The sequence below is a fragment of the Haliotis rufescens genome, unplaced genomic scaffold (genome assembly GCF_023055435.1).
Source record: "Haliotis rufescens isolate VD_foot unplaced genomic scaffold, xgHalRufe1.0.p SCAF_2, whole genome shotgun sequence".
Lineage (NCBI taxonomy): Eukaryota > Metazoa > Mollusca > Gastropoda > Lepetellida > Haliotidae > Haliotis > Haliotis rufescens.
In genome coordinates, this window is record NW_025963890.1 from 43167513 (window position 1) to 43195512 (window position 28000).

Consider the following 28000-nt stretch of genomic DNA (forward strand, 5'->3'; position numbering starts at 1 on the left):
GTTGCACAAAGTAACATTATCGCCGTCACATAGCTGGAATATTGCTGAGTGCGGCGTTAAACACAAACCAACCATCCAGTCAACCATATATCCACTGTAGCAGCCAGTATGCATCAACCAAGTCAGCGAGACTGACCCTCCGATCCGGTTAGTCGCGTTTTACGGCAGGCATGGGTTGCTGAAGACCTATTCTATCCCGGACCTTCACGAGCCTATCGACTATGTAAATAACAGAATCAACAAAGTAAGCGAGCCTAACCACCCGTTGCATTTGGTCGCCTATTTTACCACCAGCATAGGTCGCTGTTGTAGCCCAATGTAGTCCCCCATGGGGATGTGTGCCATACGATGCAAAATATATACGAATACACGTTTCAATTGTCTTAAGGGAAAACTATTTTTCAAGAACTAGGAGAGATTTTGAGAATATTCTGTCGAAACGACCATCAGCACACAACGATGATACAGGTGAATTAATTCTGTGGAATGAGTGAGTTTGTTATTTCACATTTCCAGTCAACCTCAGGGAGGGCACTGCGATGTGCAATCAGATTACACACCACCATCGGAGTACCAAGACACACAATACACCAAGTCAGCGAGCTTGACAACTCTGTCCAGTTTGTTGCGACTAGCACTGGTTGCTGGGGAACTATTCTTACCGATATCTGGATTGTCTGGTCAAAGCTATCGATAAGTCGCGGGAATATTGATGAGGGGGTCGTTAAAAAAAGAATCAAACAATTGTCAGGTTGATTACTTTCATGCAAGCCAATATCTCCCATGCTGGATTTGCAGACTTTCCAACTGTCAAATATTTAGCAACTTTAAAATCACCTAGGGAACTGCTCCACTTCTGTATGGCCCCTTGTCTGTAGCAATATCCTTGGTTCCTATAGGGAGTGAGCCTTGCCTTGTACAATATAAGTGAATTTACCCTGTTTACCAGAGAACATCGTCTCCCGAGAGACCCCGTCGAGCTGTGAAAACTCTTTCAGGTGAACATTGAAAACATTTGGTTGAATTGAAACTTAAATACTTAATATGTGTTGTATATGCAGGATCAAAGCCTTAAGAACGATAATTGTTCTCTTCTCTATACTTTTGTGTGGTTCATGTCACAATATTTTCCGAACACACATTCAGTCTGCCGTGTGTTTGTAATGACATGTGGGCACATCAACAAAATTAACACCTTTACTTGCATTCTTTAGAACCGCTTGTTGACTTCATCACTGAATTATATATGGTGGATTCTAAGAGCACACGACTTTTGTAGGATAAGCACAAATATATTTTGTGAGAAACCTGAACGTCAAGACAGATGTTCAGTCTACTTTTCAGAGATCCCGACAGCTAATTCCGGTCTCCAGTGAATAACACACACAATAAGCACGTAGTCTCATAATTGTTTGACAGTGGTCTGTAAATGATATGGTTCCAGTTATTGACAGAATCGACCCACGCAATAGGCATACAATTAACCAAGTCACCGAGCGTTTAGTCTCATAATAATAAAAAAATACATTTTTAAAGACCCGTAAAGATCCGTGATAGAATAGGTCTTCAGCAACCCATGCTTGTAAGAGGCGCGTGACGATCCGGGGTAGAATAGGTCTTCAGCAACCCATGCTTGCCGTAAAAGATGACTATGCTTGTAAAAGGCGACTAACGGGATCGTTTGGTCAAGCTCGCTGACTTGGCTCATGATATCAATCACTGGATTGTCTGGTCCAGACTCGATTATTTACAGACCGCCGTCATATAGCTGGAATATTGCTGAGTGCGGCGTTAAACACAAACCAACCAACCGAACAACCATATTATCCAATGTAGCAGCCAGTATTGGGATACGATGACATGCATCAACCAAGTCAGCGAGACTGACCATCCGATCTGGTTAGTCGCGTTTTGCGGCAAGTATTGGTTGCTGAAGACCTATTCTATCCCAGCCTCGATTATTTACAGATCGCCGTCATATAGCTGGAATATTGCTGAGTGCGGCTTTAAAAAAACAAAAAACAATAAACGAAAAATTATATATTTTGCGTCACGGATGATGTTGCAAATATTGTAGCGGTAATCACTTGATGGCTTGCGCAGCCACAATGTGTAGTTGTATTGATGAAGGTAGATTTAATCAAGGCACCAGAATATGAAAGGGAAGTTTTTATTTACAAAATAAATAACTATACCAAAGAATCCGCGACCAAAGAATCAACGAATGGTCTCCCTCTAATTTCCTGAAAAACCTTCATCACATCAGTACATGAGACACATGGAAACGCTATTTTTCCATTTGCTGCCACTTATGTGTTAACCTCAAGCATATTACAAAATGGCCAATTTCCGAAACATTTGTCATAAATTAAAAACTGAAAAACATCGGCAGATAAAACATTTAGGCTGTTCACTTATTAGTCTTGTTATTAACAGTTGAAGCACACTTATTCGGACTCTTGCATGTTCCCAAATATAGTTCGTAAAAACGAATTTCCAGAGATCTGAATCTCTTGTCAGTTACCTCAACTGGCAAAATTCTACGGCGGCAAAAGGACTCTAGTTATATCTGCATAAGATTATCGAGTATTGAGCGCATTAGATCACTACATTGCATCACTTCAGCGAAGGTGCACAAAGAGGCGATAACAATAATTTGAAGATAATTACGTTGAATGAATTAACATTGTTATTACATTTGGAAATCCATGGGAAATCGTTATAATAATATGGCCTTAATGGGTTTCCGTAGTTCACCTTGGTGTTTTGTGAGATTTATCCTTCTGATTATAGGAGATATCAATACCCGGGGTATTGTTTCATTCTTCCAGATGACAAAAAGTTGCAAATGATCAGGAACAACAGAATACATAGTCTTTTCCGATATACTGATTCGTTCGATATTTGTTAAGAGGTTGAAAGAATGGACTGTTTCACAGAAACACAAGTCTCGAGCAGTCTATCGATTTACTGAGGTTCGTGATGTTTTCCTGTCGTTTCTGTTACTGGATGTATTGGTAGCATTCATTATCGGTAGAATCTATCCCCAGGGACCTATATTTGTCGTACGCGATGACTTATTTAACAGGTGTTCAGACTCGATGACTTTGATTGCATGTCGACGCAGGCCGTTGGGGTACCGGGTTAGAATATTAGTCTGTAAAACACATTTTCTGGAATATTCTAGTCTTATCCAAGCAATAAAACCATATCTAAAGCGTAAGAGTATAGCCCTAACATCTAAGTTACATCTGACCTTAATACCATATTTCCTTGAAAATTTAGAGAAGATACGGGATGTAGAGTTTTTTATATTATATATTAGATAAAGTATCCAACAATATGATGTCCCCAAAATACATTCAAAGATGGGAACTAGATCTTGGCCTAAACACGACGGGAAAATATTGGCAAACGATTAATCGTAGCCCACACAGACATAATGTGTCCTCAAAACAAAAATGGTTCCAATACAGTATATTCATAGAATTATATTCACAAACGAGTCACTGTACAAAAAGGGATATGATGAATAATGTCTTTGCAATTTTTGTAAACGAAAAGAACAAACCTTAGTGCACATGTTCTTTGAGTGCAAACTTGTAAGACACATCTGGAACAACCTTACAAAATGGATCAAAGACAAAACTGGAATAGATCTAGAATTTTCAAAATTGACAATTTTATTAGGATATCAACAAAAACGAAATGATGTATTAAATCATATTATTATTGTAACAAAGCAAAACATATTCAAATCAAACATTTCCGACCAAATTTTCCACACATCAAGCAAGAAATAACCGATTCATATTACATCGACAGAAATATATCATATCCCCAAGTATATACACACAGTTCATGACATTTTGGTCTCTCTGTCTTCACCTATTCGTGAAAACCCACGAACTTGCACAGTTCAACAATATATGTTTTTTGTTTTTTATCATCTATAGGTATACTTTGAAACTTGAATGTATTTAAGATTGAACTATATTCTGTAAACTTATTGTTTCTAGCAACGTATATCTTTCGTAGGAGGTGACTTATTTAACAGGTGTGCAGGTTCGTTGACTTGGATTGCAGTTCAGCGCGGCCCGTTGGGATTCCGGGGAAGAATAAAAGTCTCCAGCAACGTATATTTGTCGTAAGAGGTGACTTATTTAACAGGTGTGCAGGTTCCTTGACTTTGATTGCATGTCACCGCAGCCCGTTGGGATTCCGGGTAAGAATATAGGTCCCAAAGCAACCTATGCTTGCCGTAAAAGGCAACTAAACTGATCGGGTGGTCGGTCACGGTTACACCCAGCAAAATTCTACCTGTATGACGGCGGTCTGTAAATAATCGAATCTGGAGCAGACAGGCCAGTGATATTGACATCACGAACATTGATCTACTCAATGACACACGATCACCTGCATCAACCAAGTCAGTGAGTGACCACCCGATCCCGTTAGTCGCCTGTTAAAACACACACTTCTTTACGGGAGTTGCATGTCGTATCCCAAATACGTGTTCGTCACGTTACAAAAATCTGCCAGTGTGCGCCGTATGACGTATAGCGAACTTCTACATCTCCGATTGGCTACAAATAAGTCTCGATTATTTACAGACCGCCGTCATATAGAGGATATTATATCAGTGTTCATGTTATACTATGAACAGCAGCGGAACCACAATTTGTCGAAAGCTATGACGTCGTTTCTAGTGTGACGTGACCCGTGATGATTCCGGGGTAGAATAGGTCTTCAGCAACCCATGCTTGCCGTAACAGGTGACTATGCTTGTCGTAAAAGGCGACTAACAGGATCGGGTGGTCAGGGTCGCTGACTTGGTTGATGCATGTCATCGATCCCAATTGCGTGGATCGATGCTCGTGATATCAATCACTGGATTGTCTGGTCCAGACTTGATTATTTGTATACAGACCGCCGTCCCACAGGCCCCTGAAGCAGGATAGTGATATAACTGAAACACTGGACCCATATATATAAATAGACAAGGTACGTCACTCGCCATCTTGGCCGAAGTTGAAATCGGCTGTATCGTTTAAATTAAATGGAAATGTGTGCATGTCATGTTCACAATACCTCCACACCTCCCTCCAAATACGACCTGCATGCCACAAAACTTTAATTTTGGCAATTTATTACCTATATCGGGCGATTTTATCGACATATTGGCTAAGTCGCGGCTGTGGGTCACGGAAGTATACAAAAATCTCCGCGCTCAATGGCCTCGAGCGCTCTGATTGGTAAATAGCCCCATGTGCGTTTGTCATGGTTGGAGCGCGGACCAATCACAGCACTCGACGCCATTGAGCGCGGAGATTATTTGTTTACTTCCGTGACCCACAGCCGCGACTTAGCCAATATGTCGATAAAATCGCCCGATATAGGTAATAAATTGCCAAAATTAAAGTTTTGTGGCATGCAGGTCGTATTTGGAGGGAGGTGTGGAGGTATTGTGAACATGACATGCACACATTTCCATTTAATTTAAACGATACAGCCGATTTCAACTTCGGCCAAGATGGCGAGTGACGTACCTTGTCTATTTATATATATGGGTCCAGTGTTTCAGTTATATCACTATCCTGCTTCAGGGGCCTGTGTACCGGGTGAGTTGCGAAGATTTGAAGCCCTGTTCAGATTTTTGCGTATAAAATAACAGACCAGGGGAGGTCACTCATAACAAGTTCACCACGCTGATTTGGTTGATGCATGTCATCGATCCAAATTGCGTGGATCGATGCTCGTGATATCAATCACTGGATTGTCTGGTGCAGACTCGATTATTTACGGACCGCCATCATATAGCTGGAATATTGCTGAGTGCGGCGTTAAACAACAAACCAACAACAACCAATCTAGTGTGACGTGAGGTCGAAATGACTTCACACTAGAAACGACGTCATAGCCGAGGACTGATATGACCCAAGGGCACATATGATTGTGATGAACCCCAATATATTTGCCTTCGTTGGTAATTTAGATGGAAGATTGCTGAGTGCGGCGTAAAATTACAAACCCTACTACCCATGTTTTACCCATCAGCCTACTCGTATGATCTGTCCATCTGTCGTTTAAGACGCCGATCGCTCAATTTGCAGTCATCAATAATGATATCATAGCGGATGAACGTTTTCACGTCACCTGTAATGTAAACATGAACGTCCTCAGATTTGTCTTTTGAAATATTGAGATTTTACGTGCGTTTTCGCCAATATTATTTGGACGCATTCAGTAAAGTTTCAGAAAATACATTTGCAAATCAAATACCTTTGCTATCATTTCATAAATAAAAATCAGTCGGAAATCACGCGTTTCTCGAAGGGCAAACCAAAATCATATGAGATTTCAACTCGCCGTAAAACCTGAATACAGTGTTACATCGATTCAGATAATGGCAGTAAATGTAATAATTTGCATGTAACTGTATTTATTAGGAATGTGGCAAATTAATTAAAGGGCCGGGAGAATATTTTGAATCTCCGTCTCAGTGCTATCCTCCTATGGTTCCTGTCATTGTTGACACTGGAACAACCTGATTTGCTTGTTTCTTTGTTGTTTAACGTCACTCTCAGCAATATTCCAGCTATATATATAGCTGTAATTAATCGAGTCTGGACCAGACAATCCAGTGACTGATATAAATAGCATCGATCAACGCAGTTTAAATACGATGACATGCATCAACCAAGTCAGCGAGCCTGAAAACCCGATCCCGCTAATCGCCTCTTTCGACAAGCATAGTCGCCTTTTACAGCAATCATTGGTTGCTGAAGACCTATTCTACCCCGGATCTTCACGGGCCCGTGGACTTAAAGTGTTATAGAAACATGTAAAATATTCTACGTTGTGATGGCACTGTGTCGAAATTTCTTCAAGGATCTGGAACAACCCGAATCTTCACATTATTCCAGACTCATCATCAATGTCGGGAGTAGATACCTCTTGAAGGCAGTACCTTTATATAGTGCGAGACGACGGCGATGCGAGGTCTCCTTGCCTTCCTTTCACACCTGACTTGCATCTGTCACGGAATGGATACCTATCGGAAAACGCTGACATTTCTACCTATTTTCATCACGCTAATCCCTGGATACAAGTCGGACATCGAAGCTATTCAAATGTGAAAATTACTGGACATGCATGAGTAGACTGACTTCGTAGATAGGGCCCATTTTCTACGGCTGTCACATATAGTGTAACATTAATTTCATCCATTGCATTGTTTTGTAATGATTGCAAACATTATCCTTTGTATTTCAATATAACTTGTTAATTGTTAATTGTTCATTGATATTGTGTGGTTATAAACAGATTTCACGATCTAGTTCTGCACGTACCTATTTCTGGGTTAACCATAGCGTTTAAATTTGAGAACCGTCACGGATGTACAGACTATTGACCGCCTCCGTGGTCTAATGGTAGAGCGTCAGCCCGGAGAGCGGAAGGTCCGGGGTTCGATCCCCGGCCGCGTCATACCAAAAGACGTTAAAAGATGGTACTTGTTGTTACCCTGTCTGGCGCTCGGCTTTAAGGGGGTAAAACAAGGACTGGTCGGCTCGGAGTCATTATACTGTGTCTGAGTGGGATATTCATGTTAAACTGCGGCATGGTATCTCAGTGAGCTAGCACTATAAATCGGCATCAGTCCTGACTAGTACAAGCAACCACACAAACACACACAGGTACATGCACGTCGCTATAAAAGGGCAATAATCTTGGACGCGACGTTAAACCCCATTTCACCTTACCTCACAGACTATTAAGGTTGTGGAAAGGGGTCGCTTCTTAAAACGCATGTGCTTATGGGTGCTCATCATGAGAAATGAAATCATGTTGATGTCGCAATGAATGGGGAGTCAGTTCTAAGGCATTTCAGGAATGAAAAACTGAAGCGAGTGAGTGAGTGTCTGAGTATAGTTTTACTCCACCTTTAGCAATATCATGGCGGGGGACGCCAGATATGGGCTTCAAATATTGTACCAATGTGGGAAAACGAACCCGGGTCTTCGGCGTGAAGAGCGAACGCTTTAACCACTAGACTACCCGACCGCCCCGACTGAAGCGACGCAGGTCTCAGGAGTGCAACCAACTACAATCATCAGACGAATTGCAAGTTGTTTACGAAACATTCAAGTTGGCACATCCACAACAGCTATATAATTAAACGCAAAAGTTACGATCACATGGAATAACAATGAGAAAAAGTCAACTGAATTCAACAAACTTAATAAGTAACAGCGGCCTAAAGGTTAGTAAACAACGAATTTACTATCCTGTCTGAATGACTGCACCAAGATGTTGAGGATAGTGAATGTCACTTATTAAATGAGTATAATGCACTACATAAACCACACGGTAAAAAGTTGACGCGTGAAGATCCGGGGTAGAATAGGTCTTCAGCAACCCATGCTTGCCGTAAAAAGCGACTATACTTATCGTAAGAGGCGACTAACGGGATCGGATGGTCAGGCTTGCTGACTTGGTTGATGCATGTCGTCGTATTCCAACTGCGTGGAATGATGCTCATGATGTCAATCACTGGATTGTCTGGTCCAGACTCGATTATTTTAAAGACCGCCGTCATATAACTTGTAATATTGCTTAGTGCGGCGTTAAACAACAAACAAACAAATATAACTTGAAACGATGCACATTCAAATGTCAAGTCACTCGCTCACGCTGTGCAGAACTGCTTGCCTTTGCCATTTATTTGGATCCAGTGGTTATAGGTTCGAGTCTAAGATTTCTTTTGATTATGATCCTTCGATTACTACGTCTTTCCTCATTTGAATTGACATTTAAAGTGATTCAGAGTAGTTACAGATTCCCTCTGATAAACTATGGGGATCGGGTGGTTACTTTGTGCTTGATGTGTGACCTGGCTAGCATTGGGTGATCGTGTGTGGACGGCATAATCGCTTCCCATGCGGTTCACCAGTGGCCAAGTGAGTGAGTGAGTTGGGTTTAACGCTGATTTGAACAGTAGTATTCCAGTGAAATCACGGCGTGTGGGAGGAAAGCTCGGAGTGATGCAGGTCTCAGACATTTACCATTTCTGTAAAACCCACAAGCACGGGTATGGTGCGGAGAAACTTTGCGACATAATCGGGGTTAACCGGTGTTCGAACCGTCAAAAATAGGTTTCTGGCGTGCTCGTGGAACGCAATTCTGCACAGTGAATTTCGGCGCCTCAAACGGGCTCCCACAACTGGCTCATACTTGATTATGATCGGTCCTCTTTCTCAACCTAAGAGTATTGCTGACTGAGGCGCAAAACAGATCTTTTAATCATTTACTCAAAGATGTGTTATAACGAAATACCGCACCGATCCTCGCTATCCCTGGGGATTCCAGGTAAGAATATAGGTCTCCAGCAACCAATGCTTGTTGGCGACTAAATGGATCAATGACTTGCAATTGACAGTTTATGTGCTTTATACACACATGTGTGATGCACACAGTTAAAAAGATACAACAATAGGTTTGCCCTTTCGTCACTTTCGGTTTACTACATAAGCTTATGATCGGGATACAGCAGTATTACACACAGATACGGAAAACAACCAAAGGGAAAACACTCAGTATATATGTCAAAACAATGGGGATTTTTAACTGTTGACATCTCAAGCTTATTGAATAGGTCTTCAGCAAACCATGCTTGACTTGGTTGATACATGTCATCGTATCCCTTTTGCGCGGGACCCGTGAAGATCCGGGGTAGAATAGGTCTTCAGCAACCAATGCTTGCGGTAAAGGGCGACTATGCTTGTCGTATGATGCGACTCACGGGATCGGGTGGTCAGGCTCGCCGACTTGGTTGATACATGTCATCGATGCCGGGTAAAACAACAAACCAACCAACCAATCAAGTTTATAGATGTTTTGTAAGGCATTACCTCACTGTAATGAAGAGAAGACGGAAGGAACCCAATGCCCTCAAATATTATTGCTGATTATGCGATGAAATGGATCGGGTTGTCAGGCTCTATTTACTATTTAAATATCACCGTCAAACAATATTGCCGATAATGAGACTACCTGTCATTCAAAAACTTAGCTGTCCAAAAAATTTGTCGAGGCTTTGGGGTTTCTCACTATTTTTCAAAATAATAACCGTATTTTCTCTATTACGTCGGACATCCAATACACGCCGACCTTTTATCATACACTCTGTCAAAGGAATAGAAGCAGGGACCCTATTAGACGCCTGGTCTCTGATACTGTGAGATGTGTGTGATTAATAATCACCTTTTCTGCAAATTTACCCTTTGAATGACTGTAGAATTTGAATTGTTTGGGATTTGTTTAGGTTGTGAGTTGCCACTGAGGCAGCATTAAACGGGCATTATACATTATTCCTGCTCAAAATCGTACTCTTATAGTCTGCCATATATTCAGTGATCATCAACTCAATCCATCAAACAGTTCAAAAGAAGAAGTCAAGTAAACATTTGTCATTATTTCATTACAAACAATAGGCACCATAAATGTGTGTTGGTATATGTTGTGACCAAAAGCATAGATCCGTGAATAGAACAATTCACAGAACAAAAGGGACTAAGTATCAATCCTGTGTATTTGGTGAGACACATTGAGTGATTATCAATTCAATCCTAAAGCACTTCCGGGGAGGCTTAAAGTAAACACGCTAATGATGCTGATGTGCCATTACAAACAACCGGCAGCATACATGTGTGATGGCAGATATTGTGACATAAACAATATAATTATGTGGATCCGAGACTAGAACAGTTCTCATAACAAAGGATTTTTTTCTATGTCTAAAGTCTTTGTACCTACACAGAAGAACACATAACAGTTATCGAATGTTCAAATTAACAAAACCTGTTCAATGTTTGCTCCGGAAAATATCTTTACAAGGTCCACGCTGTCTCTCGGGAGACGATGTTGAAAGGTAAACAACATCGCACCATTCACCATGCACTGAAACGTAAAAATGGAAGAGTCAATGCATAACAGTGGATACGTTTAATGATCAAACACATCAAACTTTTGTCTTCTTTTGATGCAAGGCGCACTCACTGTAGAAACAGAATTATCAGTAGACAAGGAGACATGAAGATACAGTTCTCTCGGTGGTTTCATCGTGTCTAGATATTTGGCAGGGGCAAAGTGTGGTTATGTGATGCAGGGAAACATCTACCATACCCAAATATATTGGCATGTTTGTTTGTTTGTATGTTGTTTAACGCCGCACTCAGCAATATTCCAGCTATATGACGGCGGTCTGTAAAATAATCGAGTCAATAATCACGCAATTGGGATCGATGACATGTATCAACCAAGTCGACCACCCGATCCCGTTAGTCGCCTTTTACGATGAGCATAATCGCCTATTACGGCAAGTATGGGTTGCTGAAGACCTATTCTACCCCGGAATCTTCACGGGTCTATATTGGCATGCATGAATCAAACTGAACAATTAATATAATTGCGCCCGAGTAATTGCTGTACAATAAGTACCACAGGGGGGATTTTTACCTTTATTTCTCATTGATTTAGAATATTTTCTGTTGAAAAAACAAGTGTAAAGACGAAACCTTTATGGTAAATGCATTCATTTACTTTATATTATTTTAAAATGCTGACGACATTGTACTTATGTCTGACAATGCAAAATATCTGAAATTTACTCTCTTTTACAAACTTGTCATAAACCCAATTAAAACAAAATTACAAACTTTGAATGGCCTCAAGAAAGATAAGAAACATGTTTTGTGTCTTTCCGATATAATTGTAGAAAATGTATGTACCTATAAGTACCTCGAAATAACATCTTTACTCTTGTCAAAAATGACCTCATGCAGTCTGCTACTAAAGCCATGTTTAATGTTATTTAAATGATTAAATATCAACATTTGTTCATTTAATATCAAGTTACACTTTTTGACTCTATTATAAAGCCTATATCTGTCTGTACCTGTGAAAGTTGGGCTTCTTTAACCAAATTCTGCCTGAACGTGTACAATCTAGAATCGTCTTAGTAGCCAAAAAGTACCCTCATGGTAATTTTACTCGGTGACCCTGGAATGTTGCTTCTTTTTTACCTAATTATGCTTTGCTTCTGGTCTAAGCTACTACAAGCAGCCCCAGGAGATAATCTTCTTTTGTATACAATCAAATATTGTATGAATATGAAAAATATATGTTTATACACAATTGAGAATACACTTGACAAGGGATTTAGTGACATATGAAAACGATATCTAAAATTACCATAAATAACAGCGATAAACCTCTTTTCATATTCATACGAAATCTCTGTGAAACACTTGAGAATACACTTGACATGGGATATACACTTGGTGGAATAAGGGACTCTGAAATCCTCAAAGTGAGGAACAGCTAACTGCATTCCAGTCCCCCCAAAACTCCCGCTATCAGCAGGGGTCCTCTTGCCAGCTTCCCCGGGGTGTCACATCTGATTAATGACCACAAGCTATTCTGTAGCAGAAGACATGTATGTGAGTCCAGAAAATAATTGTCTTCTTTTAAAATATTGATATTTGGTTATTTTAAACAACTTTCGAAACATTTAAATGTTCTGCAGATAAAAAAAAAGATTTAAATTTAAATTTATTATGCGTAACACAATGGCCTTATTAATGCTTTCAAAAGCAGGCAAGACATATTACAAAGTATAACTCTTTTGCCATGTAACATTTATCTAGTCAGTTGTGTACGAAAATATCAAAAGTACAGTAGACATTGATGAATAATTAAAACAAATGTTCATAATTAACAAATCAAGTGGGTTTTTTACATGAAGCAGAAACAGTATATACTAACTGAATTCAAATATCTTTCAAGGGCTATAAGCGTGTTCATAAACCTGCAGGTGCAATGTACATCATGTTACTGCCCAGTACATGGGGTGCACGTGGTCTTCTGGTGACATCCATGTAGATGTGAGAAGTTCAGTTAAAACAAACTATATAGAAATAGTTTCATCTTGGTTTTCCTTTCATGTAAATACCATAGTCACCGCTATTTCTTCTAACTTTGATGGCATAAATAAACCATAAAACATAAAACATAAATAAGTACAAAGTAATAAATGTCATATTTGGGATAAAACTTTCTCTGTAAAGTGCAAACCCTAGTCATTTTTGGAGTTGAGTCCCATCTGGGACAAAAATGGAAGTTTGACAAATGGTACTCACAAACTTCGTGTACCACTCTGACAAGTGTATATTGGCACGGGTACAACTTTGCAATATGTTCGCTACTTATTAAACCCACTAATTATAAAGTTTAAAATTTTACCCATCATATTATTCTCAAAAGGGTTTGAGGAACCATTTTACATTGCTACGTTAGATTTTGATGAGGTTATTGAGGCATATAATATATCCTTTTAATAATCTGAAGTGGCAGTCAAACATAACAAATGTTATATTTGGGATAACACTTTCTTTGCAAAGTACAGTTTCTCCGGGATTCAAACCCACACTGCCAGAGTGAGGCACCAATCGCCAGCACACAAAGTCAGCGATCTTACCCACTCAGCCACCGAGGCTTCCACAAAAATGAAAGTCCGACAACTGGTAGTCTAAATCACGTACTTTGTGTACCCCCCTGACAAGTGTAAATTGGCACTGCTCACATGTGCCATTTAGAAAGTGGTCAAATGTAACAAATGTTATATTTGGGATAACACTTTCTTTTCAAAGTACAGATTCTCGGTCTTTTTTGGGTTGAGTCCCGTCCAGGATTCGAACCCACACTGCCAGAGTGAGGCACCTAATCGCCAGCACACAAAGTCAGCGATCTAACCCATTCACCCACCGAGGCTTAAACAAAAATGAAAGTCCGACAACTGGCCATGGGAGCCCTGCCAATTTACATTTGTCAGAGGGGTACACAAAGTATGTGATCTAGACTACCAGTTGACTACCAGTGTTATCCCAAATATAATATTTGTTACATTTGACCACTTTTTAAATGGCATTGTGTGTTCATGGCAGTCAAACAGTTTTGAACATTATTTGTAGTGGCGAACATATTGTAAATTTGCTCCAGTATAAATCCATTTTTAAATTTTTCACTTAAAGAGCAAGTTGAACAGAATACTATTAAAACACTAGTCTGCCTCACAGAATCTCAAGCTTTTTAGTTTCCTTTCTGCCTTCCCCTTACTGAAATGGTATAGCCCTAAAACATGAAGCAAGTGTAGAATTTTCTAAAAGCGGAATCTCTCATCTCAGTGTGGCTCTTTTTCAATTTATTGGCGTTATTGGTTTTTATCAAAATTATATAGACTAAGGGTTAGTCCACTAACATACCTATGAGTATGAGCCTAACCCAAAACTACCATCATTAGTAATTGCTAATGAATTGCCTAATTGGGTTTAAACCCGATATATATAAATGCTTACCACATTGAACATGATTTAAATATTGGTCAAGGGATGTCAGTTTCCAGTGAATAGACACTTTATTATAATTATTACCTCCAAAACGTTTTTCAAAGCGTTGATTTGGTCACTGTAGTTTCACTGTTTTGTCTTGGAGTGTTATGTTTCAATCCTTGAGTGTCAAGCTGGCCCATGCCATCAGTGCCCTAAAGTAAACAAACTTGGACAAGCTTGGCCGTGCCTGCTTCACTGGAGCAGGGGAACAACTGATAAGATCATAGCTAAAGAGTATCAGATTCAGTGAGAGGGGGGATGCTGACAGGGAGAGTTTGGGCTTATGCCACTAAGTGTATAGTAATATACTGAACAACAAAAGTTCCTGTGACATTAAATAAGCGATTTGCAACAGATAAAAGACTCGTGTAAGTGTACAAATGGTTTAATTTGCCATACTGACTTCAGAAAATGCGTGATTTCATAAAAAAAAACATGAACATGCCCAAATGTCAATTTACAAATCAATAGCGTGTGTGTCCACCTCTGGTTGCGATGCAAGCAACACATCTTCGTCTCATGGAATGGACCAGACGTCGCACAATGTCCTGTGGGATATCTGTCCATATCTGCTGGAGCATGTTTCGAAGCTCCTGGAGTGTCTATGGAACACGTGGTTGGCGTCGAAGGCACCGATCCATCTCATCCCACATGTGCTCGATTGTTGAGAGATCAGAGGAGCGAGCCGGCCAGGGCATGACATTCGCGTGTTTTGTTGAAGAGAATCCTGAACAAGTCGAGCAATATCAGGCCGGGCGTTGTCATGTTGAAAGGTAATGCCTGGGCCATGACGACTCAAAAACGTTAGAACAACAGGGCCGATGATCTCGTCGCGGTAGCGCTGTCCATTGAGATTTCCCTCCACCACTATCAAACGGGTCCTCTGTCTTGCTGTAATCCCACCCCATACCATAACGCTGCCGCCCCCGAACCGATCTTCTTCCATGACACAATGATTGACGTAACGTTCACCTGGACGTCGGTACACTCGAATCCGGCCATCGCTGTGGCTGAGGTGAAAACGAGACTCGTCAGTGAATAGAACTTGTCCCCACTGCATGTCCGTGCAGCGTAGACGCTGTCTGCACCACTGTAAACGTGCTTGACAGTGGTTTCCTGTCAAAATGGGATGTCTGGCGGGTCTTCTGGCCACATCCCAATATGAGGCGGAGACGTACGGTTTGTGAAGATATTCATCGAAGGCCAGGGATGCTTCTTGCAGTCACTGTTGCTGGCTGGAATCGATTTTGTAGGTGTGTTGTTCGAATCCAGTTGTCTTGTCGATTATTGGCTACGCGTGGCCTGCCACTCCGAGGATGGTCTCTGACTGCATTCGTCTGTTGCCAACGTTGCCATAAACACCAAATGGTGTTTCTTTGGACGTTAAATTGTCTTGCAACATCACGTTGACTCGATCCTTCTTCAAGCATACCAATGGCCCGCAGACGCTCATTTTCGGACAGGCAAGGCATTTCGTAATGTTGAATAATTGCGTAATTTTGTTGTTTTTCTGAGTGGTTGTTGTCAGCACGATGCTAAACAATGCATATGGAATCCCGTTAACGCAAATGTTTTTATGCCCATTCTTGGGTAGTGAAATGCATGGGGCTTACATAAAAGTCAACTTTTCTTGGAATGCATGCTTTTCTGTTGCAGTTGCGTTTTTGTGACTTGATTCCATACATGTACTACAATATTCAAAAGCAAACTTTGCTTGTTTGAAAAATACACTAAAATATTGGTGACACAGGAACTTTTGTTGTTGAGTATACATGTTTTTTGTTATATGACAGTGTATTTTATTATTTAACAGTGATTGTAGCTGTGTTACATTGTTTCTGCTGGGATTGGGAAGACGCTTATTGCATTGTGTTTGGACAGTGATCAGTCGTCAGGAAGTTACAATATTCAGATGCTGGTGTGGTGTGTAAACTTCCGGTCCGGTATACGGCGGACGGCGATAGTATGTTATGGAAACTTCTTTAATGTTTTAGTGCCGATGGACTGATGACGGCTCTGCCTGGAACTTTCCAGTGCCTGGGTAGGTTGTATATAAGGGGACAATAGCATGTGTGCGTATCTCTCACGCATTTCATCGCTTTTGAACCAGCTTTCATGTTAGGATCGCTCATCATCCCTGATTCCCTGCCTAGCCCATCACGGAAGCTTGACCACTGTCGCGGCTGGGTGAATATATATTATACTGACCCGCAAAAGAAACCATGCATAGATGTATGAGAAACCTTATTTGTCCAAACACTGTAAACTTACTTTGAGACATTTTAAAAAGATGAAACTTGGCAAAACTGATCATTATGGTTGAAATTAAAGTGTCTAATGTTTTTAAAGTGAAACACAAAACAAGTCTCTGAGAAAATGGCATCAGAAAACAGTGCATTGATGACTGCCGTACATCGTCGATACATGGAATGGATGAGGCGGTTGATGAAGGCCATAGGCACTTGAGCCCACACTCTGAGGAATGCCTGACGCAGTTCAGCTGCAGTTGTCGGCCTTGGTCGGACGTCATTCAGCAGTCTTTGAATCTCGTCCCACAGGTGCTCAATGGGATTTAATTTGGGACTTAGGTCAGGCCACTGCATGGTTGTGATGCGAATCTGCTGGAGGAACTCTCTTGTTGCTCTCGCAGTGTGGGCACGGGCGTTATCATGCTGAAACTCGTGGTTGTGGCGACGTGCCAAATAAGGTATGGCATGTGATCTCAAGACTTGATCAATGTACCGAGCTGCTTTGACACCATTGCTTCTCCCTGGACCGATGTTCTGGAAGGCCCTCTGTGCAAGACCAATTCAACCCAACATCTTCATGCTCGGACCACCCCACAAATCTCTCTCAACAACACAAGTATCCGAATAACTTTTCCCACGGCGTCGCCAGACTCTCTCTCTCTCTCTGCCATCTGCTGTTGAGATACAGTAACGGCTCTTGCCTGAGAAGAGGACTCTTCTCCACTGCTGGTGGCGCCAATGCTGGTGCTGTGTTGCCCCCTGAAGACGGTCCCGGCGATGACGTGATGTCCCCGGTGTGGCCTGTGACAGTGGAGGTGTCTGCACGTCAAATGTCGACGCACGGTGTCTGCAATAATGTGTCGATGGTGTGTCCCCATGGTCTGTCGAGCAGTTACAAAGTGATCTTGATGCTGCTGTCGCACAATCTGACGGTCCTGACGTCGGGTGGTGACCCATGGTCTTCCACTATGTGGTCGGTCAACTGTAGTGTTGGTGGTCTGGTACCGTTGCTGGATCCTGTATATGGTCCTTACGTGGACTTGAAATGCATTGGCTACTTGCCGGGCGGTTTGTCCAGATTGCAATCGTCCAAGGGCTTGGTGTCGCTGATTTTTGTCAATCTTGGCATGTGGTAGCAATTCAATAACGAATAAATGTTATCCGATCTGGGTGTATTTTTATTGGGCAAGAAATGGGGGAAGGCATGTGCATTTCAATTTGCACGGAACTCACGTGCATCGCTATACCATTGCCGTTGCCCTGATGCGTTATGGCAATCGGTTTTATTGTCATCTGCTTTGTTTTATGTACAACATATTTCATTTTTCCGGACAAGGTAATGTTAAATTTTAGAAACTTTGACAAAAATTACCGAGATATTTAAATGACAACTTGTCATGCAGTGTTACGTGGGGTGACGTTTCTTATGCAGTTCGGTATATTATCAGTGACTTTGGCTATCACCACTGTCTTTTTGTATTTGATACTGACTACTGCCATCATATTATTCATTGCCTTTCAATATTTTACTACCATCCTATTGTGAACTGCCATTCTAATTGCTGATTGTAAACCTAGTTATTTTTTGTAATACATTTGTTGATTGTATACCGCTTGTTGGTTGGTCACACTGGGTACTTTTAAGTACGGATATCTGGGTTAACATATTGCTTCAATTTTTGAATCGACACATAACTTTTTCTATAACACGTTTTGATGCTTATTGTCAACGAAATGTTGTATCTCCTGGATTAAATGTTTACTATCTAAAAGAATGGAAGGGCCATGTACAAACTGTCTCGAAATCATCAACTTATCGACTTATCAAATCTGATTTACGGTACAAACCGTACTTACTTATGAATTATATGGTCTTCTTATTGCTATATGGCAGTGAAATGTATTGTCAAAAAAACATTGTCACTGTATAACATTGTTTCTCTTGGGGTTCTGTAGAAGTTCATTCCATTGTGTTTGGACAATTATTAGTTGTCATGAATGTAATAGTATCTAATGTAAGGAGTGGTGAGGATATAATATTTAGATGCTCAAATTATATTTAAACTTCCGGTATAGCACGGATGGATGTCAAGTGTTACAGAAACATGTGGAATATTCTGTAATAGTCATCTGACACTGACTGGTCTGGCACTGTGTAGAAAGTGCTGGGATGTGGTTAGGCGATATATGTGGAGCGGGTGCATGCCTGTCATCTCACGTTTCATCTGACATCAAGACAAGCTTCCGTGCAAAGATCACTTTTCATCCCGGATTCCCAGCCTGGGCCTATCTCAAGAGCTTGTTGCTCACTGTTGCTGCGAGCTTATTATTATTCTTGTCATTTCCACTGTTCTAAAATGTTATACTGCCATCGAATATTGTAAAACCACACTATTGTGTACTGTCATAATTGCTATGGAGTAATTTGTATTGATTTGTAAACTATGTTATTTATTTCTCTGAGAGGTATTGAGAACTTGGAGTACTAAGTAAGGATAATATATATGGATGAACAACTTCTTTATTACAATTGGGAGCAACCTTTAGGTGTAGGTTCTAACACCGTTATCAAGCAAGTGATCATCACTTGCTTGATAACGGTGTAAGAACCTACACCAAAACGTTGAAGTTGTTCATCGAATTATCTTATCCTTACTTATGCTAATTTTGTAATACAATTGTTGGTTGTTTGTGTGTTGGTTTTACACTCAATTCTTTTACTAAGTTAACATAGTTTCAGTTTGAGAACCGACATGTTACATTATGCTGTGTAAAACGCTGAACTGATATAAAGTGCTCTGGTTTGAACAGCGTGTCAGCGTGATGTGGGAGGCAGGCCACGTGACCCATCGAGTCAGTTAAATGATGTTGTGCAACCTGATTGTTCATAACAGTGACATCACTGGCCACAGACAAGAGGCTGAAGTGAAAATAGGAACTTGCAAATTCGCCCTTTCGATATATTTACTTCACCTCTAACTTCGTTGTGTGTCCCGTCCCATAGTTAATTGAAAAGTAGTATACCCTTATGGCATTATGATATTGGAAGCATGTATTGTATGGGTTTGTTGAAAATGAGTGCTTAATTGAAATCCGGGCTTATTTTCCAAATGGCTACAAATACACTTACAGCCCTCTCCAAATCAAGATTTAGAGAACATTCCAGAATCTTACCTGGAATTCTGTAGCAGCTGAAAATATATCCATCGTAAACTCCTTTGCAATTTCAAACGGGAAAGTGGACACCAAGTCAGACTCTTTTCCCTGCCAGGTTGAGGAAACACGACTATTCCTCTCCACAGTCAGCTGGTCAATTATTACTTTAATCATCAGTGAATAGTCTTCATTTGCAGTGACGAAGTAAATGCGAAACCTTCATTGTGAAACAAAAACAGTTAATAAATCATTACACAAATACAAAAAGTCAACGCAAGAGAATAATCAGTCTTAATTATCTGCTGTGAAAGGCAAAACCGTGATGAAAATTATATGAATGGATCACTGAAAATCATTGACCACAAAAGAAATGTCACAGATGCTTAATCTAAACGACATTGCCTCAACATGAAGCATATTCCAGGACATGGCCACTATAAAGATGCTACTGATGTAATGTAACCAAGTGTTCATCGAACCTGGTGTTGATACCCTTCTACATTTCTACATTGTCATCCCCGGTACAGACATAGCCTCGAACATGCTGTGCAAAGATGTAAACAAAATCAGTTTCCCTATATCAAACTGTGTCAAAGAACAATAGATAGACTTGTCTGATAGATAGACATCAGCTTGGTGACACTAAGTCAGCTCTCATTAAGAGCATTGAATGGGTTATTGCTCTAAGGAGCTTCAAGGAATACACTCCAGAGTGCCATTGGGGATCTGCTCGGACTGGATTTATTCTTTTTATGATTGAAAGACGTTATTGGGTTGGGTGCTTGGTGCGCATCTCACTTTCAATTCAAAGACATGTGACGACAATAGCTTTTTTGATGCTACATCTACAGCTGCTGATGCCGCTTGTACATGAGGCTCTACAATCTCCAAACTAGCATATAGACATACACGTTTCCTGTTGGCGTCCCCACAAAAGACAATCCAGAATCCAAAGCATGTATATACGTTCCACTGACGCGTAGAGGATTCTGGAACAACAAAATAAGGCATGTCAGTTAGAATAGTTTTGTGTTTATAGATTGATGATTACAGTGAATGAGTGATTTTCGCTCAAAACCATTTTGTCCATATTGTTTGAAGAAAAGCCTGAAGTGACCCAGATCTTCTAAAAACGTTGAGTTTGGGTACGGTGCTGACAAACCAAAAATCAAAATCAGACATTCGACCTAAGAATCATCGTATTCGGCTAGTTTTTAGGCGACTGTTCCAAGCCTCTTCAATATAGTGGAACTTTTAGCTGCTTACATTATTTATTAAATGCTATCAACAAAGGACAGTGGCGTAATTTTCACTGGTTAAATCTAATATTGACCTAAAGTTGAGCAATGAGATTTGATTTCGTCTGAAACATATTCTCATTGATAGCATTGGTGTGATATTTGTGTAATACATTTTGATAAGAACAATGCATATCTAGGCATCAGTTGTACTCCCCTTTTTGATGATCGGCTTCTATTAGCATATGAATCATAATTTTTGAACGGATTGGCAAAATCAAAACATGGCCTTTTGGCCAAGAAGTATAACTAAAACTTCGTGAATATCGATGATTTGATATCGTTCAATAATCATGAAATACGCAATTCCCTTTCAGTGATCTACCCACCCGAACTGTAAATGAAAGAGACAAGTGAAACCGTCTCATCTGTTTCATATTTAGATATGCATAAAGATTTAGAGTGTCAACAAAGTCTCCACTAGACTGTACAAGTGTGATGACTTCAACTTTCCAAAAGCATACTTTCCCTTTGTAACAAGCTATATTCCAGCAGCTCCAGCCTTTGATGTCTACATTTCAAAACATTTCGCTTTTATGTTGGTTTCTCCTTTCCAGAAAGATGTAAGGTTTTACTTTGTATCATAAATAAGACCTACTGAGAGGTCATACTTTTGAACTATGTTAAATAAATGTTTGGTAATGTAACCTGTGTGTACCTCCCCACCCGATCCCTCTTGCGACAAGCATAGTCGCCTCTTGAGACAAGCATGGGTTGCTGAAGACCTTTTCTATAGTTGGTGACAGCGTGCGTCGCCCATCCATTGGTGCACATGCATAATAATGAGCGTTAGACAAGCTCATTTTAAACAGGAGTTAAGGAGGGTAAACAAATATACATGACACATGATACATGACAACGTGCCTCCAATAAGCGCCTAATCGTGTGTAGCAACTATACATTGAAGTGTTCACTTCAACAATACATTAAATACCCGGGCTATCAAAAGTGACATCCAGCCTATAAGGCTACAGAAAACCTTAGAACAATAATATTATTAAAATCATATCATTACAAATGATGATTCTACCACACATGTACATGTATCACTGTATCGATATAATTTTCAGGAAAGTTTATTCTACTCATTATGTCTTCAATTGTCACCGATACGTACGTAAAAACATTTAGGAATTTTCTTGCGAGACGTGTCTGTAAACATGTTTCCATCGCTTCACTGAAGCGAAATGTCTTAGAGAAATTCTGGAATTCAGGGCCTCGTTCCGCAAAGTGATCGTGACGCTATGACTGTCTATGTTAAAGCATGAGAGTTATGATCACCTTAGAACTTTGATCGCTTTGTGAAACCTTTTAGTAAACTTAAGTTGATATTTTCTGTAGTACATGTATTCGACAAATTCGCGTCTAACTAAACAAATGGACAATCCATGTATTTCCCAGTCAATTACCCATTAGTCCCATAGTCTAAAACTACCATCGCCATAGCCTCTAGGCTTTTCAGATATTGATTTTGCATTACGAGATCGTTTGCCTCACTTCACATCCAATTTCAATTTGTGCGAGTTCAATCCTGTTTCATCATTATGATCAAGATCAAACAGTGTCAAAATTGATAATCGTCCTAAGTTTATAATGAATCGATAGGTTGATAATATTTTGTGACATGATTTTATATTTCTACGGATATGTTGTTAACAGCTTTAAATGTCATTAAGCAACTTCAAAAAATTCAAATTGAAATATTTTTGACAAAACACTAAAGAGGAAAACAAACACTAAAATCTAACGATTTGAACCATATATGATGTCATCACAGGAAAATATGTAAATGCCAAAATTTAGCTTTCTCACTTTGTCTATTTTAGCATGTTCAGGAGAGGGAGTAAACCAAAAGGAAATATGCCTTTTGGGAGAATTTAATGGGAGCATGGTTAAAATAAGGTCCAAATTTAACATATTGCAAAACAGGGAACTGATTTTGTAGTTTAACAGTGGTCTATACCTGGTTATATACTGGATCTATTGAGCCAACTACTGACGACACATGTACCAAATTTCATGATAGCTTGAAAGTATTTTTTTTTTCAAATTTAAACATATCCCTATCATATATATTTCATATCATGCACAATAATGATTTTGCTACTGGCCAGTTTAACATAGCCTCTTGTTAGGTACGCAGCCATGTTAAATCAATGCTAACTCACTGGCTAATGGGGGCGGTCGGGTAGCCTAATGGTTAACGCGTTCGCTCGTCACGCCGAAGACCCGGGTTCGATTCCCGAAATCGGTACAATGTGTAAAGCCCATTTCTGGTATCCGCCGCCGTGATATTGCTGGAATATTGCTTAAAGCGGCGTAAAACCAAACTCACTCACTCACTCACTGGCTAATGAGTAAAAGGCGACTAACGGGATGGGGTGGTCAGGCTCGCTGACTTGGTTTATGAATGTCATCAATCCCATTTGCGTGGATCGGTGTTCATGAAATCAATAACTGGATTGTCTGGTTCAGACTCGATTATTTATAGACCGCCGTCATATAGCTGGAATATTGCTGAGTGCGGCGTTAAACAGCAATCCAACCAACCAATCACAGTATCAAACACTGGGTTTCCTGGTCACGTCGGCAGTATTGCAACTATATTGTGGATAGATAATTCTACCATGAATTTTGAATTTACTCGATTCTGATTGGTCAGTCAGATGCTATTAAATCACAATAAACTCACTCTGATTGAAACAGCTGGTTTGACGGCCGCATCACCGCGGAAACAAATAATCATAGAAAAGTATGATTTTCAGTCATTGTCGTCGTCGTAGGCATATTTAAATAATTATATCTAAATTACAGGTTATAAAATGCACAGGTGCAGTTACTACAATATTCAAAGGATGTGTGGCAATACATTTCGGGCAGAAAACACGATAGAAATCTACAAAGGGAATGTATTTACGTTTTGGAGACAACAGATAGCTTGGAATTTTGGCGCTTTTCTATATACGACTGTGACGTCATATCTTAGGCGTCACAATGAGCGATATGACATAATGGTGACGCGCGATGTAGAGCGAAAGCCTTGCAAAGCTTGCTTTGTTTTCTTAAGGGATACCCACCTCATGTTAGCTTACCAAGTTGCTGTGCTTATATGCTTTCAATGCCTGTCATATGTTCGAGTGAAGTATTACGGTGTAAACAAACTGCTTGAGTATTCACAGCGCCATAATTTGTTCAGTGATTCCGTAATTCAGATCGATAACCCACTCAAAACACTGGACTAAACCCATGCCGCTTCACTCAGTATATTTGCTAACATCAAAGAGTTCGCGTTTTACTTAGTCATGGTGGAATTGAGATAAACATACTGTGTTTTCAATGTAGAGCTTGGTTACCTGTAGATTTAACCGCGCTAAATTTATCATTTGAACGCTCGTGGGGTTTCAAACGATAAATTTTGCGCGGTTGAATCTACAGGTAACCTAGCTCTACATTGAAAACACAGTATGTTTATCTCCTAAATATAAAGGGTTTTATTTAAATTGTGGACTTGTTAACAAAGGACAGTAAAATAATCAGTAACATAATCACAGATTTGTATGTGAACCTAGTGTAGGAACAATAATAAGATTATTAGACCATACACAACAGAATTATGGCTATAGATCTCCACCAATCAAGGTCCAGCCATCTTACAAATTTCATAATATACCAATCAGATGTGCGAATTCTGACTGAATTTGTAGACTATAGACGGATGGGCAAGGTGGCAGCAAGTTCAGCAAGCCGAGCACTAGGACTCCTCATATCTGAGTACAAAGTGATGGGAGGAATGAGATACCAGACGTACACTTAACAGTACGATTCTATGGTCTAGTCTATAATTTGAGTATGGAGCTGCAATCTGGGGTCAGTACAACGTGCCAGCTGTTAATGCCTTACATAATCGAGCCATGCGGTTCTATATGGGACTCAACAAATACGCGCCGTAAGCAGGTCTGGTTGGTGATATGGGATGGATCCCACCATCTGTGAGACAATGGAAAAGTGTTATGAAGTTTTATAAACATCTAAGTTCAATACACCCTGAACGGTCGTTATCTAAAGTTTTTTTTCTGGAGCAACACCCAAGCAGAACGTCGCAAGCGGAACTGGAACAAACGAGTTCATGATAAGTTGAGGAGTATGAACCTAGAACATTTTATCTCTCTTCTCAACAATTTCCACACCTGTTTTATCACATCTGAAATATGTGCCAAAATCTAGGAGAGTTTTAGAGCCAGCTGGCAAACTGATGTACAGAGAACTCACAGAAGAGAAGTGTGGGAGGAAACAAGTTGAGACTGTACAGGCATTTTAAGAGTGGTATTTGTGTTGAACCATATATTTTGAACTCGATTCACATGAGTTATATAAGTGCCTTAGCCAAATTCAGAAGCAGAGTAGCCCCAATAAACATAGAGACTTGACGATACACAAATACACCGGTGGAGGAGAGAACGTGTTTTTACTGTACGGATGAAGTTGAGTATGAGTGAGTGAGTGAGTGAGTGAGTGAGTGAGTATGGTTTTACGCCGCTTTTAGCAATATTCCAGCAATATCACGGCGGGCGACACCAGAAATGGGCTTCACACATTGTACCCATGTCGGTAATCGAACCCGGGTCTTCGGCGTGACGAGCGAACGCTTTAACCACTAGGCTACCCGACCGCCCCAGTTGAGTATGAAATCCATGTTTTACTAAACTGTCCCCTTTAAAATGATATACGTTTTACTCTCTTAAGTAAATGTGTGGATAAATGCTGTACTTTTAATGATTTTACAGATGTACAGAAAGTTAGATTCATCTTAGCCCATCCGGATGATGTTTCTTATTCCGCCAAAACCTGCAAACTGTTAATACAGAAGCGGAAACAAGTTTTATATTGTAATCGGTAATGGTTTCATTTTGTGTATATTTTATGATATTTCAATGGTATATTTTCTATGTTCTAGTTTTTTTTAGTGATAACCTTTTATGTGTATATAGTTTTAGGTTTTTATGGGTTTTTTTTAGTTTATATATAGTCTCTCGTAACCCTTAAAGGGTGGCTCACTTTTTATTGTATTCTGTATAGCATATTTTTACCCTGTACTTGTGAGGTGAGTCTTTAATAAATTATCTGTCTGTCTGTCTGTCTGTCTGTCTGTGTCACGTCTTATTCTGATGTGCTATCTTCTTAAGTCTTGTAATCGTTGAATGGTATATGCAACAGTGTCACATGTTTGCAAGTGGTGTTTTTGCTGCAGCATGAGCCAGTGTTTCATTGTTTGTTTGTTATTTAACACCGCTCTCAGCAATACTCCAGCTATATGTCGTCGGTCTGTAAATAATCGAGTCTGGACCAGACAATCCAGTGATAGACATCATGAACATCGATCCACGCAATTGGGATACGATGACATGTATCACTAAGTCAGCGAGTCTGACCACCCGATCCCGTTAGTCGCCTCTTACGACAAGCATAGTCGCCTTTTACGGCAAGCATGGGTTGCTGAAGGCCTATTCTAACCCGGTTCTTCACGGATGTTTGATACTGTGACCAACGAACGATGGACGGCTAGCCGTGCCCAGAAATCTCATTGTAACTACCCGATCCTCATTTAAGGTAGCTCATATGACATACATTGGGTAAGTGGGTCTTATATGACCCCTCAAATACCCGCCAAGTGGTTACCCTTACAATAGTGATTGGCACATGTTTCGTAACTATTCACGCCTAAAACAGGGAGGGAATTTCTTGATTCATATCAATTTTGATGAAAGATTCACTGATTGAGTTAATGAAAGAACAGATGCACCTGAAAAGAACGAAACACACAGTATCAGAAAGATGAATTAATACTTGGGAACAACCTACTGTGCTAACACACTTTCCAGGCGCTGGCGCCCATGTGGAGGATGGGGAAAGGCACCAAACAGTGGTATTGATACCTAGGAAAGCTTTTGTACCGCTGCACACGGCTGTTGCGGCAAGCCCGCCTTCTCTCCTATAGACAAAGGATTGAGAGGGATTCGGTGAACCGCATCCTCCTAACGGAACAAAAGAAAAGGTATCTCAATGTATACGAATGGAATTTTTACATGTTAGCTTTAGAATCGTATTATTTAGCTTTGTTCATATTTTGTTGACAAATGATTAGTAAGATGAATACATAATCAATCTTTTAAGATCAGGGACAAAATGAAAATAATTATTGTTTCGAGTCACATGCCAAATATGAGAGGATGCATCGAAATATCGACACACTTAATTACCAATCAGACAATATATCGCGCATTTACCGAGGTGTCGATTACCTCTGCAACCAAGGTCATGTTACATCGTTTTCATAAACAAGACATCAGGATATTGTGGTCAGTTTTAGTGTGTTTCTCTCTCATATATTGTAAATAACATCAATTAAATTAATTGGTAAATACGTTGGTATGTTGAACAGAGCTGAAGTCGAACAATCGGAGCACCCTCACTTGCAGCAGTGTACGTATGCCTTGGTATGTTATGGGTGTTTCTAGTTTGTTTTTTAAAGGAAATATTCATTTGTCAATTCATTCATTTGAGAGAGACATAAGTATAAATGCCACTATTACATTGTTGCAGCATTTGTTATGAAATTATTGGAACTCACGTTTCATGACGTAGTATTTGTCCCCAGTCGTTCCCGTCCCCGTGGTTGTCTGTGTCTGGTAGGCTGCGTACATGTGACACTGGCCTGTGCTGGGGGCAAACCTCACCCCGACACAACGGGTGTGTAGAAGGCATTGGTTGACACAAAGGAGAGATTTCGATGTGTGATGTACATTAAAGATGTCCATCGACAAGAAACTGTGACTTGAATCAGCCAGCTTGA

General features: G+C 40.2%; 1 protein-coding gene across 1 annotated transcript; it reads right to left on the reverse strand.

Annotated features, from left to right (window-relative positions):
* Positions 1–9885: 9885 nt before the first annotated feature.
* LOC125381941 lies at positions 9886–27851 on the reverse strand. Its single transcript, XM_048399312.1, has 5 exons — positions 27779–27851; positions 27010–27182; positions 20762–20841; positions 19871–20069; positions 9886–10959 (listed from the first exon to the last, which is right to left on the reverse strand). Exons 1-5 carry the CDS (start codon positions 27849–27851, stop codon positions 10846–10848), a joined length of 639 nt encoding a protein of 212 aa, XP_048255269.1. The 3' UTR covers positions 9886–10845.
* Positions 27852–28000: the final 149 nt, after the last annotated feature.

Coding starts and splice junctions, on each gene's coding strand:
- LOC125381941 (XM_048399312.1), bottom strand. CDS start 27,851: ATGTACGCAGCCTACCAGACACAGACAACCACGGGGACGGGAACGACT. Junction 20,070..20,761: donor GGGACGCCAACAGGAAACGT/GTATGTCTATAT, acceptor TTCACAATGAAG/GTTTCGCATTTACTTCGTCA. Junction 10,960..19,870: donor CAGCTGCTACAGAATTCCAG/GTAAGATTCTGG, acceptor TTTACGTTTCAG/TGCATGGTGAATGGTGCGAT.